The 15,176-nt window shown below is 54.1% G+C and overlaps 2 protein-coding genes across 9 annotated transcripts in view; both read left to right on the forward strand.

The window, feature by feature from the left end:
- Positions 1 to 4,628, forward strand: part of NBEAL2 (neurobeachin like 2) — a 154,009-nt gene extending 149,381 nt beyond the window's left edge. For all 6 annotated transcript variants that reach the window (XM_072653420.1, XM_072653417.1, XM_072653390.1 and 3 more), the window contains 2 exons: positions 3,597 to 3,732; positions 3,822 to 4,628. In XM_072653420.1, the coding sequence (XP_072509521.1) occupies positions 3,597 to 3,732; positions 3,822 to 3,923 (238 nt within the window). In that variant the 3' untranslated portion in view covers positions 3,924 to 4,628. The remainder of the gene's footprint in view (positions 1 to 3,596; positions 3,733 to 3,821) is intronic.
- A 1,199-nt stretch (positions 4,629 to 5,827) lies between these two features.
- On the forward strand, positions 5,828 to 14,785 carry LOC140533583 (tumor necrosis factor receptor superfamily member 16-like). Of its 3 annotated transcripts, none has more exons than XM_072653501.1 (7): positions 5,828 to 6,852; positions 8,434 to 8,572; positions 9,096 to 9,389; positions 12,410 to 12,578; positions 12,748 to 12,890; positions 13,029 to 13,348; positions 14,659 to 14,785. In XM_072653501.1, exons 1-7 carry the CDS (start codon positions 6,268 to 6,270, stop codon positions 14,698 to 14,700), a joined length of 1,692 nt encoding a protein of 563 aa, XP_072509602.1. In that variant the 5' UTR covers positions 5,828 to 6,267; the 3' UTR covers positions 14,701 to 14,785. The 3 variants fall into 3 exon arrangements, with proteins under 3 accessions (XP_072509602.1, XP_072509611.1, XP_072509622.1); XM_072653510.1 differs by having other exon boundaries at positions 5,834 to 6,852; positions 8,434 to 8,566; XM_072653521.1 differs by lacking the exon at positions 14,659 to 14,785 and having other exon boundaries at positions 5,842 to 6,852; positions 8,434 to 8,566; positions 13,029 to 13,797.
- Positions 14,786 to 15,176: the final 391 nt, after the last annotated feature.

The raw sequence follows: 15,176 nt of genomic DNA on the forward strand, positions 1-15,176 counted from the left end.
GTGTGATACCTCGGACTCAGTGCTGGGCACAAAATGCCTAAACTTGGGTTAATTATAATATCGATTTACTTTCTCAAATGTGACAGAGGAGAGGAGGACCAATCTCAAACACAAATCCATGTCCACACAGGCATGTGTGTGCTGGGCTGCCCGGGGAATCTGCAGCAGGGCCAGCTGATGTACACAAGAGGGCTAAGCCCTCCTTCCCCTTCCCGTCCCCTCTTTTGTAGCCATGGAGCAACTTCCTATCCCTACAGGGGCCAGATTAAATGCATGTTGAGTTTATTCATTCATGCCTGCTGGATTACTGGATGCATGAGGACAAAGCTCTTGTGTTTGATTTTCCCCAGAACTGATCACAGGGCCTTGTAGAGAGCAGGCATTTAGGAAGTATTTGTTGGATGGATAGATGAATCCACTAATTAAGTACCTGCCCTTTACCAGGGCCCATGCTATGCTCAAGGGGAAATTGAGGTTCAGATAAGATCTAGCCCCTGCTGTGGTGGAGCTCCTAGGGAGCAGGGGCTAGTTTGGTTTGTTTCATTTTGTTTTTTCCCTGGTACATAGTAGGTGCTTCCTAAAGGCTCCTTGACTGACTTCTAGTCCAGCAGGTGTGCATGGATGAGTAAATGAATGATAATTCCAGTGAATTATTCTGCTAACTCTCCCTAGGATTTCATTGCTCTGCCCCCTTTTATAATGTTCTACCTGTGTGCATCATGGCTCTCCACCCGGCCCTCTCTGCCCCCAGACAAGGAGTTCCCCAAGGACGAGGACCATTTCTGCTCCACGAGGCCAGGGATCAGGTCTTAGCTAAACTGTGTCCCTGCCCCATTCACCCACAAAGCTAGCACTCAGTTCAGGACTTGCCATTTAGTAGGTATACATATAATAAACCTTTGTTGAATTAAATTGAAATTAATTTAGGAATTAATCCATTCATTAATCACGTGCTGTGTGTAGAGCCTTGGACTGAGTGCTGGGCAGATACAAAGATAAGGAGGGCCCCCTCCTCCCCATCATGGACTTTGCCTCTGTCTTCATTATCTCCTCTTGTTTGGTGGCCATCACCATGGCCTGGCTTTCCCCCCTCTGCATCTGTCGTGGCCTTTCTCTGTAAACATCCCCACCTGCTGGGCAGCCCTTTTAAGAGGCAGGACTTTGTAATCCAGTTGTCTCGGGCACACTAATTCAACTCCAGGTAGCTGACTCCTGGCCTGTAAATTTACATCACATTCTGTTACATCACCTCAATTTTCGCTTGATCACCTCCACCCTACTCGCACCCCAACCCTAAGAAAGAACATTGGGTTTGGAGTCAAGAGACCTGAGGTCAGATCCCTGCTCTTCTACTTCCTAGCTGCCTGACTTTAGGGAAGCCCTTTCCCTTACCTCAGCCTCAGTTTCCTTCTCTGTAAAATGAGATTATACTAGATAACCCCAAAGGAGTCCCTTCTTGCTACAGAATTTTGTGACTGTCCTTGTGACCATGTGCACTTATCCCAAGATCCCTGCCTTCCAGAGTCGTTCCCAGGTCTGCCTTGGGACCAAATAGAGTTTTCAGATGTTCCATGGATTCCCCAAATCTGGCCTACCACCACCCCTGACTGGGGTATCGTCTCCTTGCCAGCCTCTTGTCCTCCTAGCTTTTAGCTCTCGTCCTTCTGTCTGCAGAGGTCATGGATTGGGGAGAGCTCTGCACTTGGGGTTGGAAAAATCTGGGTTCAAGTGTGGCCTGTGACCCTGGGTCAACCACTTAATTTCTCTCTCCTTTGGGCCAGTGGTGTCAAACTCACGTAGAGATGGCTCTCTGCTGGCGTACTAACTCAGAAAACCACACTGCCTTGTTTGCATTGTTATTTGGTTAAACAGTTTCCCATTACATTGTAATCTGGCTTGGTTGGGTGTGTTGTGGGCCAGCATACTCCCTGTGAGTGCAGGCCATGTTTGATACCTCTGCTTTGGGTAACTCTCGAAGTCCCTAAGACGCAGAGAAGGTAGAGACAGACCTGCATTGGTAGAGAGTTTCCTGTCCAGTCCCCATCTACATTCACACAGTGGCTTTACTTTGTTCAAAATATTCATGTGAAGTATGAGAAGGGAAAGGATCTCTCCATCCCCATTTTATCATTAGGAAACCCCAACTTGGGAAGGTCTAGGCTTGGATCCAGGTCTTCTTATGCCAAGAATACTGTTCTTTCTCCATCCTCATCCTGGACTGCAGGGTATCCTCTTGGCCTGTGGCATTGAGAGACAGGCTCTGCCTTCTTTATCTCAATCCGCTTCTTTCTAGCCAGGATCTGTACACCAGGTGCACACACAGTAGTCATGGGTACTCCCAGGAGACTGTCAGGTGAAGGCATGAGGGGTCAAATGCAAATCACCAGCCGGTTCAGACACATAATACACACCCTGGCTGTGTGACCCTGGGGAAGTCACTTCACCTCAGTGTCCCCAGCTAGTGCTCCAAGCTACCGAATTGTTGCTCCTACTCTAAGGAATTTTCTCCCCAGATGAAGTCACCGGCCGGGACTCACCCCCACCAAACACAACAAACAACAGCCCACCGACAGACAAGCAAGGATCCCAGGACTTTTATCTGAGGCTCCATGGCATGGTGTAGTGGAAAGGGCCCAGGACTGGAGTCACGTGTCTTAGGGTCAACTCCGAGCTGAATGACCGTGACCTTTCCCAGTCTCTGTAAAAAGAAGGCTGGTTAGTTCTTGGATGTCCTCCCTCACAGGGCGGTCTGTGCTTGGTCATTTTAAAGCCCCACAGAAGTGGGCATTCTGGTGATGGCCATCCCAGGACCTCCCATAGTGAACAGCTGCTTTCTGAGTTCAGTTCCTAGCTTTTGAGGAAATCCGATTCCCAGATGTGGACGCTGTCATTAAGGCCTCTCATATGACCTCCAGGCCCAGATTCTGTCTGTCCATCTTGACACAGACCAGTCTCCAGGGTTCCAGCCTTCAGGCTTTGTTCCCCTCACCTTCTGTTGTCCCAGAGGTAACTGTGCCTGCATCTCCCAGCCACAGAAAGGACAGCCTGTTTTCTAACGTCCCCTTTCAGCTCTGTTTTCCTGCAGTACACCCAATGTTAGAGTGTGCTGGAGCACGAAGAGACCGCAATAATGAGCATTTATATAATTCTGTAAGATGTGCATCCACTTGATTCTCACAAGCCTATGAAATAAGTCCTATTGTTTGTTATCCCCTGTTTTACACGAGGAAACTGAGGCTGAGAGGTAGGTTAAGAGTCAGCCAGGTCGTTAGTGTCTGAGGCAGGATTCAAACTCAGTTCTTTCTAACTGGAGGGTTTGCTTCATCCACCAGGCCCTCTCGCTGTACTTTTTTCTGAGCTCCAGGCCTGGCTCCAACTCTGGTGGGCAGTGTACCCAGTTTTCTCATCAGGAAATTTGGAGTGATAAAGATACCTCCCTCTCAGGGGTCGTCATAAAGTTGTACTCCCCAGAGTACTAGGAGGTTTCACCATGGATGTGGCTTCGCAAATGCTCGGGCCATAGCCATCCTCCTTTCCCCTACCCATTCCCAGCTTTGGTCCCACTCGGCCCCTTCTTTTCCTCTCTCACTCCTTAGTCTGGTCCAAGCTGTGCCCTCACTGTCCATGAAGGTGCCCATCTACAGCGTGGCTGTGACCAAGGAGAGGAGCCACATCCTTGTGGGGCTGGAGGACGGGAAGCTGATAGTCGTGGGAGCTGGACAGCCCTCGGAGGTGAGGGGAAGGCCCCCGAAGTGTGCTTGGGGTGGGGCGGGGTAAAACCTGGAAGATGAGGATGACCCTTCCCCGCTGGCCTATCCTAGGTGCGTTCAGGGCAGTTTGCCAGGAGACTCTGGAGATCTACGCGGCGGATCTCGCAGGTGTCATCGGGAGAGACGGAATATAACCCACCGGAGGCAAAGTGATTGCCCAGCCGTGCCAGCCCTTCTGGTGGTGCCAGCCCCCTAGACCAGGCGCTCTGGCTCTGCCACTAGCCTATTGCGGGCCACTCCTCCTCCTCCTCCAGAGTGGGGCAGGAGAACAAATGCACTGGCCCTAGGCCCCCTGGACGGGCAGGCCCCCCCAGTCCCAGCCCCCCCTTGGTGTGGGTGGCATGCCTAGGAGGATGAGTGGGGCCCTCAGTCTGGTCACTGGAGACTTCCCCTTCTGGGGAGCCGAAGAAAGTTCCTTCCTCTCCTCAGCCCCCTGCTCGGGCTCGGAGGTCAGGCACATGCCTAGAAATAGGCCTTGGGGATGGGGACTGCTGTTTGCAGGTGTCATGCCCACCCCTCAGCTCAGGGATTGGTGGGGGCCGGTATCCCTAGGAAAGGCCCGCCCCCTAGCAGGTATGGGGGCGAGGCAGCGCAGCCTGTCTCTGGCTGGACCAGGGAAGCCAGGCTTGTCTGTGGGTGGGTGGGTGGGTGGGGGAGAGAAAGGGGAGCTAGTCCCTGGCCCTGTCCACGTGGCAGCACTTTGCACAGCCCACAGTGGGATGGGTGGGGGTGCCCGTGACAGCCTGTCTTCTCCTTCCCGAGCTCCCAAGCACAGAGGGGCCAGCGCCCGGTGCCGTGGCCTTAACCCTGCCCCTGGAAGTGGCCTTCCCCCAACAATAAACTTGCCCTGTTTTTGTAGCTGCCCCGTCTCGGTGTCTCTCTGCCCTCCAGGGCTTCTGGAGGGTCTCACACCCCCTCACCTCCTTGGGGGCATGCCAAGTGCCCGCTGACCCAACCTGGGCAGGAGTGGGGAGTGGAAGCCCGCCAAGGGGGGAATGTAGCACAACCCACACTTAGACGCTCTGTGCAGTCAGTCCACACCGCCTTATCCGTGCTGGACAGCGCGCGCGTGTGTAAGGTCCACACAAGGATACAGTTGCGATCTTGCGGGTGACTTGGACACAAGTCACACAAAGAAACAAGTATCAACATAGTGATACACTGTGTCCTGCGGAGACCCCGGGCGCAGCGCCGCCACGTGCTGTGCAGATACACAGCGGCCCCGCTGTTCTTTGGGGGAGAGCAGGGAAGGAGGGGGTGCCCCCAAACTGCCTGCCGGGGACCCAGGACAGGTGCCCCCTGGACTCCGCGTCTGTGAAGTCCTGCGGGACGAGGGCAGTGGGGACAGACACCAGGCTTCTACCCGGTGCTGGCTCGCCTCCAGCTGCACAACCCGGGGCAAATTTTCTTCCTCTAAAGTAATGGGGCGGACCCAGCCTTCCGCAGTTTCCTTCCTTAAAACTGTCATTTTACAGCCCCCTTCCTCCCCCGCCCCACTCCCTCCCCCTTCTGGCTGGCTTGGGAGCGCCTGCGAACTTGAAAGAAGAGCCCTGGGGCTGTTAGCTCTTCCCCCCCCCCCCTCCCCGTCGCCTTTCCTGCCCCCCCACCCCAGTAAAAGTTTTATGGCCCCAGAGGCTCCAAAGCGGTCTGCCCCATCCCCCTTTCGCCACCCCTCGGAAATGAAAGGCCCCATGGCCCCTCTCTGGCCCTCCTCTCAGAGGAGTCTGCACCCCCTCCCCTTCCCTGCTGTCTCTACCACTTCCCTCTCACCCAGGCTGTGAGGCCGGGGAGTAAGGGAGGGGGAGGAAGCTAAGATGGCAGGGCTTTGCCAGGGTGTTTGTACGTCCTTCTGTGACCTTGGGAGAGCAGGCGTGGAACTGGAGCCGAATTTTTCGAATTCTGGCCGCAGCAGAGGAAGCCGGGGCACCTCGCTCGGTCCCTGGCCTTCTCTTGAGGGGAACGTCCCTAGGTGACTCATGGGGTCTCCTGGGTTCACAATAAGGGAGCCAGACGGGGCAAACCGGTCCCTGGCACTTCCTGCTCCTCGGGCCTCACTTGTCTCCCCGGCCTGGAAGCTCCCAGGTCGGGCCCCGCCTCCGTGCCCGCATTGCCAAGGGCAGCCTGTGGGCACGGTGAAGGCCGGCGTGTGCAGTTCCGGCGTCGGGCACAGCGTCGGCCTTGACCCCCCCACGTCTCTGGACTTCCATGCCCTCCTCACTGAGGCTCAGATCACGCTGTGCCCACGTTAAAGGCGGGCACATCAACCGCGGAAGCTCGCGTGTCAGACTCGGGAGAGAGGGAAGGTTTTGTTTGGCTTTTACTACACACCCCCTTCGATACCCACCCAGCCTGGCTGGGTAGGGGCCGCCCGGCCCAGCATCACGGGGGGTGCAGACGCAGGAGCCCCCGCCAGGCCGCCCGTCCCCAGAGGCCGGGCAGGGCAGCGGGCAGCCTTCGGGGAGCTCCCTGCTCCTTCAGCCCCAGACGTCCTGGGGAGATGGCCCCGGCTCCGCAGAGGCGCCTCCTGGGGAGGGGGCTGCCCCGGCGGGTGGGCACCGCCAGCGCGGGACGGCGCGGCCCGGAGGGCCCGGAGCGGGCGGGGCCGCGGCTTCCATTGTTCGTGCCCCGCCCCAGCCGGTCCCTGATGGAGCGGGCCGGGGGCGGGGCCGGGTCCGGGGGCGGGGCTGGGAGCGCTCTGCTGGCCACGCCCCATTCCGCTAGCAAGAAGTCTGGCTGTGGTCTGCCGGAGCTTTCAGCTAGTGGGGGCGGGGGGTGCCCGGAGCCCAGAGCCCGGCGGAGGCGCGGAGGGAGAGGAGTCGGGCCTTTGCTGGGGTCCCTCCAGTCCCGCTCCAGCCCGTCCGGCCCCGGCCTCGTCGGGCCCCACAGCTCCTGCCCGCCCCGGCTGCCCCCTCGTGCGGGCTCCCTCGTCTGCGGACCTCCGCCCGGCCCGCGCCCGCCCCGGGGCCCCCTGTGCACCCGGGCAGGGAGCTGGGGTCCGGGGGCCAGGACGATGTCGGGGGCCAGGCGGCGGCCGCGCCTTTGGCTCCTGTGGCTGCTGCTGAGGTCGCTGCTCCCGTCCGAGGTGAGGTCCCCCGTCCGTCTGCCCGTCCTAACCCGGGAGGAGAGCCCCCGACGGGCCGGACCCTCGGGCGGACTGGGAAGGGCGGGGGGTGGGAGCCCCGGGGGGGGCCGTAGGGACGGGACCCATCGAGGCAGGGAAGGAGCTGCCCCAAGTTCACGCATCCAGTCGGTGCCAGCAGGGAAGCCAGGACCCAGCTGGGGCCCGACGGCGGATCCTCCTCCCCGCCCCGTCCACACCTCCTGCCGGGCCGAGCCTCGCCGTGTAGACCGTCCGAGCCTCGGCCCAGCGAGGCGGGGCCGGGAAGGGCCCAGGAATGCGCGCACACCCGAAGGAGGAGAGCCCCCGGCAGGGGGGCGGCCCCCTGGAGACAGTGAGCCGGGGGGGGGCGGTCGCGGCCTCGGAGGAGGGGCGCTTCTGCCCCGCAGAATCCTCACGGAGGGCCAGAGCCTAGAACAGAGAGCTCTGGGGACCCGGAACACGGAGCGCGGCTGGAGCTGAGGAGGACCTTAGGGCTAGGCTAGCTCCCGCAGTCTGGGGCCCAGACAAGGGGGGGTTCTGGCCTAAGACCCCCGAGACAACGACAGAGCCGGGGCGCCCCCTCCGCAGACCTGCCTGCCCAGGTGGAGCTGCACCTGAGGGTCCAGGGGGGTCACCGGAGCTTGAGAAACGCCACTTTTCGAATTGGGGGGAGGTGGCTGCAGGGATTCACCTGGCCGGGTTCAGGAGGGTCTTCGCCAGTTTGGGGGTCTCACTGCGGGATCCTCCTGAGTTCTGTGTGACTCCAGGGAAGGGAGCTACCTCTCTGGCTCTCAGGATCCTCTGACCCCATCTGAGATACCTCCTGTCTGTCCAGAGCCTTGTTAGGCTAGGAGGAGAGTACGGTCGTGGCCCCATCTCCCCTCACACGGGCAAATAATCCCTAGTGTCCAGAGACATAAAGGAAATTTGGTTGCAGAAACGTCAAGAAATGATTTATTGGACAGGAGACTCAGACTGTGCCCCCCTCCCCAGCCCATTCCTCCATCCTCTGTCCATGCAAAGCTCACTGACTGGGGAGGGGGGGGAGTATTTAGCTGTTATTTTTGCCTCTGTCAGTACTTTGAAGTCTCTTTCTGTCTGTCTCTTTCATTCATTCCCCCATCTACCCCCTCCCCATTCCTCTCTTTTCCCATCTTCCCTGTCCCCCCCCCCTCCCCAGTCTTCAGCTGAAGAAGACTGTCCCAGTGCTCTCTCCTGTCTTTGGAAGGCCCCCTTCGCTGGGTCACACCGGAAGTCTCCTCAGGCCCCCACCCCCTTCTCTTTCTTCCCTTCTCCTGCCTGCAGCTGTTACACATCAGCGTTTCTTTTCCAACTTTCTCCTTGTCTGTCTTGGTCTCTGTCCTCTTCTCAGCACCCTCCCCCACCTCAGGTTCTGGCCCCTGCTCTGTCAGGCTCCCTTCTCTCCTCTACCTCCATGGGCTGAGCCTGGGGGAGAGGAAGGAGGAGGGAGTCAGGGGAGGGGGGAGTGGCTGGGGAAGCTGGAATTTGGGGGGTAGCTTCTCCCCAGTTGTTGGTGTACCTTCTTACTGGTCTGTTTCCCAGGTGTGGGCTGGACAGTTCTGTCCCAGCGGGCTCTTCCCTTGGGGAGATCTGTGCTGCAACACCTGCCCCCCAGACTGGGGGACCTCAGAGCCCTGTGGAGAAGCTGATGTGAACTGTAAACCATGTCCTTCCAGTACGTGTGAGTGAACGTGTGTGTGTGCGCGCTCACGCGCGCATGCACGCACACTCTTTTGAGCACACCCAAGCTTGGGGCTAGAGAAGATGATGGGGGAGGCCTGGCAGGCAGCTGGGGCAGGCAGTGGGTGGGGAGGGAGAAAGGAAGGATATTTTTTCATATAATTGTAATCAGTCTTCCTGTGGGGTGCTTTTCCATTTTTCCAAAGCACTTTGAGGGTTGTAGAAAGCAAGAATATTGACTTTTGCAGTCAGAAGACCTGGGTTCGGATGCCATCTCTGCCACTAGCTGGTTAAGTCTCAATTTCTTGAGCCTGTTTGTTCAGGTATAAAATGGGGACAATTCTTATTGCCTCAACCTACCTCCCAGGGTTAGGAGGAAAATGCTGTCTAAATTTTCAAAAAGGGGATTTACTGGCCTGATAGTGCGTCAGTACCAGAGCTGATGTTCAAACCCAGATCTCCTGGCCTTTGGTTCTTCCGATAGCACTGCCAGGCCTTATTTTGTTCCCCACTTTTCCTCACAGATGAGACCTTGTCCCTAGAAGGCACTTCCAAGCCCTGCCGGCCTTGTTGCAGCTGCCCCATGGGACATTTTCTCAACAGCACCAACCACTGCCAGCCATGCAAGGCCTGCCCTCCAGGCAGTGAAGCCAGGATTCATTGTGGGAAGTACACTGACACCGTGTGCCAGCCCTGTCCTCCGGACACCTACTCAAAGGAGAGCAGTGTCCAGGAGCCCTGCAAAGCCTGTACCCATTGCAATCAGAGCAAAGTTGTAGTCCTGGCCTGTACTCGACTCTTTGACACCCTTTGCATGGGTGAGACTGGATGAGGGGAGGGGTCACATTCATGTCCAAGAAATACAGGGCCAAAATCTGGGATGCAAAAAGTGAAGGGTTCAACAGGGATCACTGGAGACTGGGTTACTCAGGGAAAGGCTTTCAAAGAGATGGTGGTGCATGAGCCTTAAAGAATCGGGAGAATTATGGAAAATTGGATGGAAAGAATTTAGTGGTATCATCTCAGAATCATAACATGAAGACTGGAAAGTTCCCTAAGCTAGAAGAGATATTACAGTATCAGAGCTGGGCTGGCAAGGGTCCTTGTTTAAACGAGGAGGGACCTTAAAATGATGTAATGACAAAGCTCGAAGTGCCCTTAATAAAAGAAATACTACAACTGAGGAATATTAAGAGATCATCTAATCTAGAGATGGAAACAGTCCTGGAGAAGGGAAATGACTTGCCCAGATCACAGAGTTAATGTCAAGGAGGACATTTGGGAAAGGAGGGGGTGGGGGAAGCAAAAATAGCTGGAGTTCCAAAAAAGCAGATCAACATTTCTTCAGGAGCTACCATATGCAAGGCCTTACCCTGTGATGGATGGGAAAGTGCTGGGAGTGTGGAGAGATTGACCTTCCTTCAGTAGGAAAGGGGACCACACTGAGCAGACCATGAAGACCTTCCAGAAAGAGGGATTATATAGTTCAGGGTCCCAGGTTTTTTCTCCCCCTCCCCACCCCCAGGTGGGGAAGTAATATCCTTCATTGCCAGGGAGGAATTTTAACTGGAGGGAGATGAAGGTGTAAGGGGCTGTGGTTAGACATCAACAAGCTGTCCTGCCTAAGGAAACTGGGTGTGAATGCACTGCTGCCAGGCTAAGCCATTCTCTGCTCCGGTGCCCTGAGCAGGGCTGGCCAGTCGTCTTCTTCCTCCAGTTCTTTCCCTTGTTTCTCCTCAGCTTTCCAGACCAGATTTTTCAGTGAAAGAGAAAGTTTCTAGCCCTTTGGTCAATCTGTGGGGTCTGGATACTGCTACTATTCAGCAAAACCTTTCTCTCAAGCCAGACTTCCCTGCCCCTCACAAGGCGGTGGTAGTCTCTAAGGCAGAATGAGTCCAGCACTTGGTTTCCAAAGATCTGGGTTTGAATCCTGGTTGTTGGTTTACTGTCACCTCTCTGGGACCTCTTTCCCTGATCTGCAAAGTACTAAGATCTCTCAGGTCCCTTTCCCTTCTAAAGCTTAGGATCCCAGGAGGCTTCCATTATATTGAGAGGCCATAGAGGCTTTAGGGATTTTGCATGGGTTTGGAGGAAGAAGCACAAAGGGCCTGAATCCAGGGAAAACAGAGGAAATGTCAAATTTAGGGATGTCCTAGAGAATGGAGGAGGCCTCAGGAGGTAAACAGGTTGATGCAAAGCAAGGCTCAGCCTAGAAATGACAGGGAGCTGGGGCCTCACATGCACAGCTTTACCCAGGATGAAATTTAATCATTATAAATTTAAAGTCTCAGATGGCTTCAGAAAATCAATTTCCCAAGTACAAAATGCAGGACCTTTGCTTAGCAATTCCTTTGGAAAAAGATTTGGAGGTTTTAGGGGACAGTCAATAATGCAGTAAGCCAGTGAAATGAAATGGGTTTTAGCCTATGCTGAGGCGTGGTGTCCACTTGATAAATGGTGGTCACCATTGACTGTGCCCAGATCAATCACAGGTGGAGCAAAAGTTCCACACTGTCCAAAGGTCAGTGACCAAGAGGGAAACAAGGATTTCTCTAGCCTTCTGTCCCCTATCCCTCCATCTCTGACACAGTTCTCTGTTGCTCTTTAACCCTCTGTACCCCTTACCTTGTCACTCACCCATCTGCCCCGTTACCCTTCCTCTCTTCTCCATCCCCTTATCCTAATCTCTCTGGCCCTTCTATGTCTGTCTCCCATTTCATTTAACAATCATTTACCAAGCTCCCACAATAGAAGGGTGGTATAGCCTCCTCTTGTCTTTTGATCTCCTTCCAAACCCTTTACATGCGCTAACCTCATTCTCTGATTTGCATTCCTGTTTGGTTCTCCTCGTTCCCCAACTGCCCTTTTGTTTCTGCCTTCCATCTGTATTTAATCCTTGACTCTCCTCCCCAAATAAGAAGGTGAAGATCATGGAACACAGGGATGGAGAGGCAGAGGGACTGGGGTAGGATTTAGAAATGAGTCCTGGCCCCTAATGCTTCCTCCACGTTGTACCCAACATCACATGGGGGAGGGGGGTGTCTCATTTCATGTCTATTTCTTGTTCCCATCCAGGTCATCAGCTGCACACCTCTCTTCCTCCACAATCCATCTTCCCCAACAAAACACTCAGGAAAAGGAACTGCTCCTTCTTTCTCCTCCTTAGTATCTAGAACACTGCCGTGTACAGGGTAGCTGAGAAGGCAGGGTGGTTGGCCTATGTGATCTCCTAATCCTCCAGCTTTAAATCCTAGGATCCCATGAGTACTGCTTCCCTCTCACCCCCCACCCCTTAACAGCAAAGGTGGAGAGATGAGGGAGGGGTGCTAGAAGATGTGGGGAGGAAAACTGCAGAAAACTGACTCAGAGGATGAGGGGTGGAGTGAAGCTTAGAGTGAATGAAATCCCAAGCAAATCCAGGAGATAGTTGGGGACGGGAGACATATGGCATCCCCTCTGGGTCGTTGCCCAATCTATTCATGGGCCTTGAGAACACAGGTGGGAGGGGAAGAATGATGGGATCCAGGCCTCGGCTCCTGTCCCACCAGACTCGATTTTCCCCATACCTGATTTCCATCCCTTGGTCCACCACTGCTTTCCCTATCATTCTGTTCCCCCCCCTTGGCTATATTCTGAATTCTCCATTCTTCTACACCATCCTCCATTCCTATTACCCTGCCCCTGATAACTGACTCCTACACTTCTGACCCTGTTTGAATCCCTATGAGGCTTCATCTATGGAAGTTCCCCATCCCATTGTCCCTTGTTTCCCTGGCACCTGGCATTCAGTATTCCAGTAGCCTGAACTTGTCCATATACCTCGTGCTCTGTCCCTTAGATGAGGAACTGCATATCCTGATCCGTGAAGCAGAAGCCAAGGGCACAGACTCCAATGTCTCCTCCACCTTCCCCTTGCCTCCCAGGGATTCCGGCGTCATCATCCCCATCTACTGTTCCCTGCTGGCAGCTGTGGTGGTGGGACTCCTGGCCTATGTAGCTTTCAAGAGGTAGGTGGGAAGCCTAGGTCCCTCTTGGATGCCCAGGTCCCTCTTGGACGCCCTCCCCAAAGCCCAGCACCCAAATCAATGGATAGGGAGAATCTGGAGGCTGATGGGTAGAGAGGATGAATCACTGGGCACTTGAAGGCTCATGCTCTTTCAACTACCCATTCAACAGCTGGAGAACTTGTAAACAGAAACAGCAGCTAGCAAAGGCCCGGGTTGGGGAGCTGGGCATAGCAGAGGGGGAGAAGCTACACAGTGACAGCAGTATCTGCCTGGACACAACAGGACTCCATGAACTCCATGGCTTAGGCAAAGGTGAGATCATCTCTGTGCTCACGTTACCCTACAGCTCAAACTTTCTCCTCCTGCCACTGACCACTCTGCCCCATCTCTACCCTCTTCTCATCACTGAATCCCATTCCCCATGTCTCTGTGTTACCTTTTCTTCATCAGAGGCCCAGCCAGAGCCTTGTCAGTGGCATCTCTATGAGCAGCTCCCTAGGAGGCAACGCGAGGAGGTGGAGCAGCTGCTGGTGGCAGGCAGCCCACCTAGAGCAGGCTGGAAGGTCTTGGCTAAGCAACTGGGCTATGAAGCTGAGGCTGTGGAAATGATGGGTCAAGGCCCAGCACCTGCTCACACTCTGCTATGCAACTGGGCCACTGAAGGTGGGGCTGGAGCCACCCTTGAGGTCTTGGAGACATCACTGAAGGCAATAGGCCGAGAAGATGTAGCTAGAGCCCTGTGGAGTCCTGATGAGGGTAGTAATTCCATGGTATGAATCTTGGGTCCTGGCTCTGTCAACCTGGGGCTTTCCCTCCCTTCCTCCACCACCCTTCACTTCTCTCAGGGAAACACGGTTGGCTGCTTTGACTTCAGGGTCCATCTCCTCTATACCTCTTATCCAGTCAGGCTCCTAGTACCATAGCTCTGCCTGTGAGGAGGGCTTGTGGAGCCCCCAGGGCCTGTTTCCCTGGCCCCTGGAGACTGGTTGTAATGTCCAATGGATAGGGATGGGCTTTGGTACCTGGTTTCCTGCCCCACAGTGAAGTCCCTTGAGGACTAGGGGCTGGAGTAATGGAAGACCCTCTTGACCTTCCTGCTAGGATGGGAAATTTCTAGTTCTTTGGCTTGGCTTGGGTGGAGAGGGCCTCCAAACCCATCCTTCTGCAGCAATATTGGCCTCACAATTTATGTTTACAAATTAAAGGATAACACGTCTGACCTCCTCTCAGCTGTCTGGTCTTTCAGGGATGGGTTGTCATTATTGTTGCTTGTCGTTCATTCTCCAAGAGCACCATGGCACCATGGTATCATGGCACTATGACGAGACTCACAAGTGAACTGGATTTCAGTGAGGCAGGGCTATGTGAGGTCACCAGTCTCACTTTCTCCTCCATAGCCATACGGGTCCAGTGGCAGGACCATTGGAGATGGGAATGAAAGTGGGGCGGAGAAGGGAAGAAAGTGAGGAAAGTGATGTTGGAGAGTTGCTGAAAACAGCCCTAAGGGACCAGGACATATTGAGAGAAGACATCTCTGTGACCACTTTTCTTTGACCAGAACCATCATTCTCGAGAGTTTCCTACTACCCTTACCTACCCCTCCCCAAACTTATTGATTATAGAATCTAACATCAGAATCAGGAGAGACTTTGTAATTTTGGTTCAGGCATGTGCTTACCACTGCAGAGAACTAGTAAGAAAACTACCACTGTAGATTACCAACCACCCTACAGTAGGATTAGAAAAGTCTAAGGGCATGAAGGGACTGGGACCTAAGGCAGAGTGAGACACACAGAGCCCACAAGAAGCAGGCTTGAGAAGCCAGATCTATTACTGCATGATGCCATTTCAAGGGCTTCCTACAATAGAAGATGTAACAGCTGGAAGAGACATGAGACCAGTCTAATCCAAGGATTCTTACTTGGTTTTGTGTCATGGTGAAATTTATGGATTTCTTTTCAAAATGTATCCAGTTTTAAAATGCATCAAGTAAAATATATAGGATTGCAAAGGAGACCAATTAACAAGTTATCCAAATTTTTCAAGATTAAGAATCTGATCTTGTCCAACCACTTCACAGAGGAAGAACCTGAAGTCCTGGGAAGTGACTTGCCTGATGTGACACACCAACAGAAAAAGAGCTGAGACATCTACCTAGCTCTTCCACAAGCTATCTTTATACAAATAAACTTTTCTGTTTACTACCAGTGAGCGTGTTGTTTTGTTAGCTGTACTTTCAAAGCCCTTGCCCAAACCTCTTACCTATCAGTATCCGAGGTCAATTTGTTCTCCAGGTTTAGGCAGAGCTAAGCCCTCCCCAGACACAGAGCTAGGTTGGGCTGAAGGCAGCAACAGAAAGCTGCTGTCTAAGGTTCCTTGAGAACTATATCTGTACAACTCTGTTGTCCCAACCAACTCAAGGAAGAAGTTACTTCCCATTTGAGAGTCTGTGACTCCCTGGGGAAGGATTAGTGACCACAGCCATCTATAAGGGAGTTTTTCTTTTTTAATCTGACGTAAAAATGGAAATTCATTAGATTACATTAATGTCAATTGTATTTGATCAAGATGCTTAACAGAACAAACATCATGGATTGA

This window comes from Notamacropus eugenii, chromosome 1 (genome assembly GCF_028372415.1).
Source record: "Notamacropus eugenii isolate mMacEug1 chromosome 1, mMacEug1.pri_v2, whole genome shotgun sequence".
NCBI lineage: Eukaryota > Metazoa > Chordata > Mammalia > Diprotodontia > Macropodidae > Notamacropus > Notamacropus eugenii.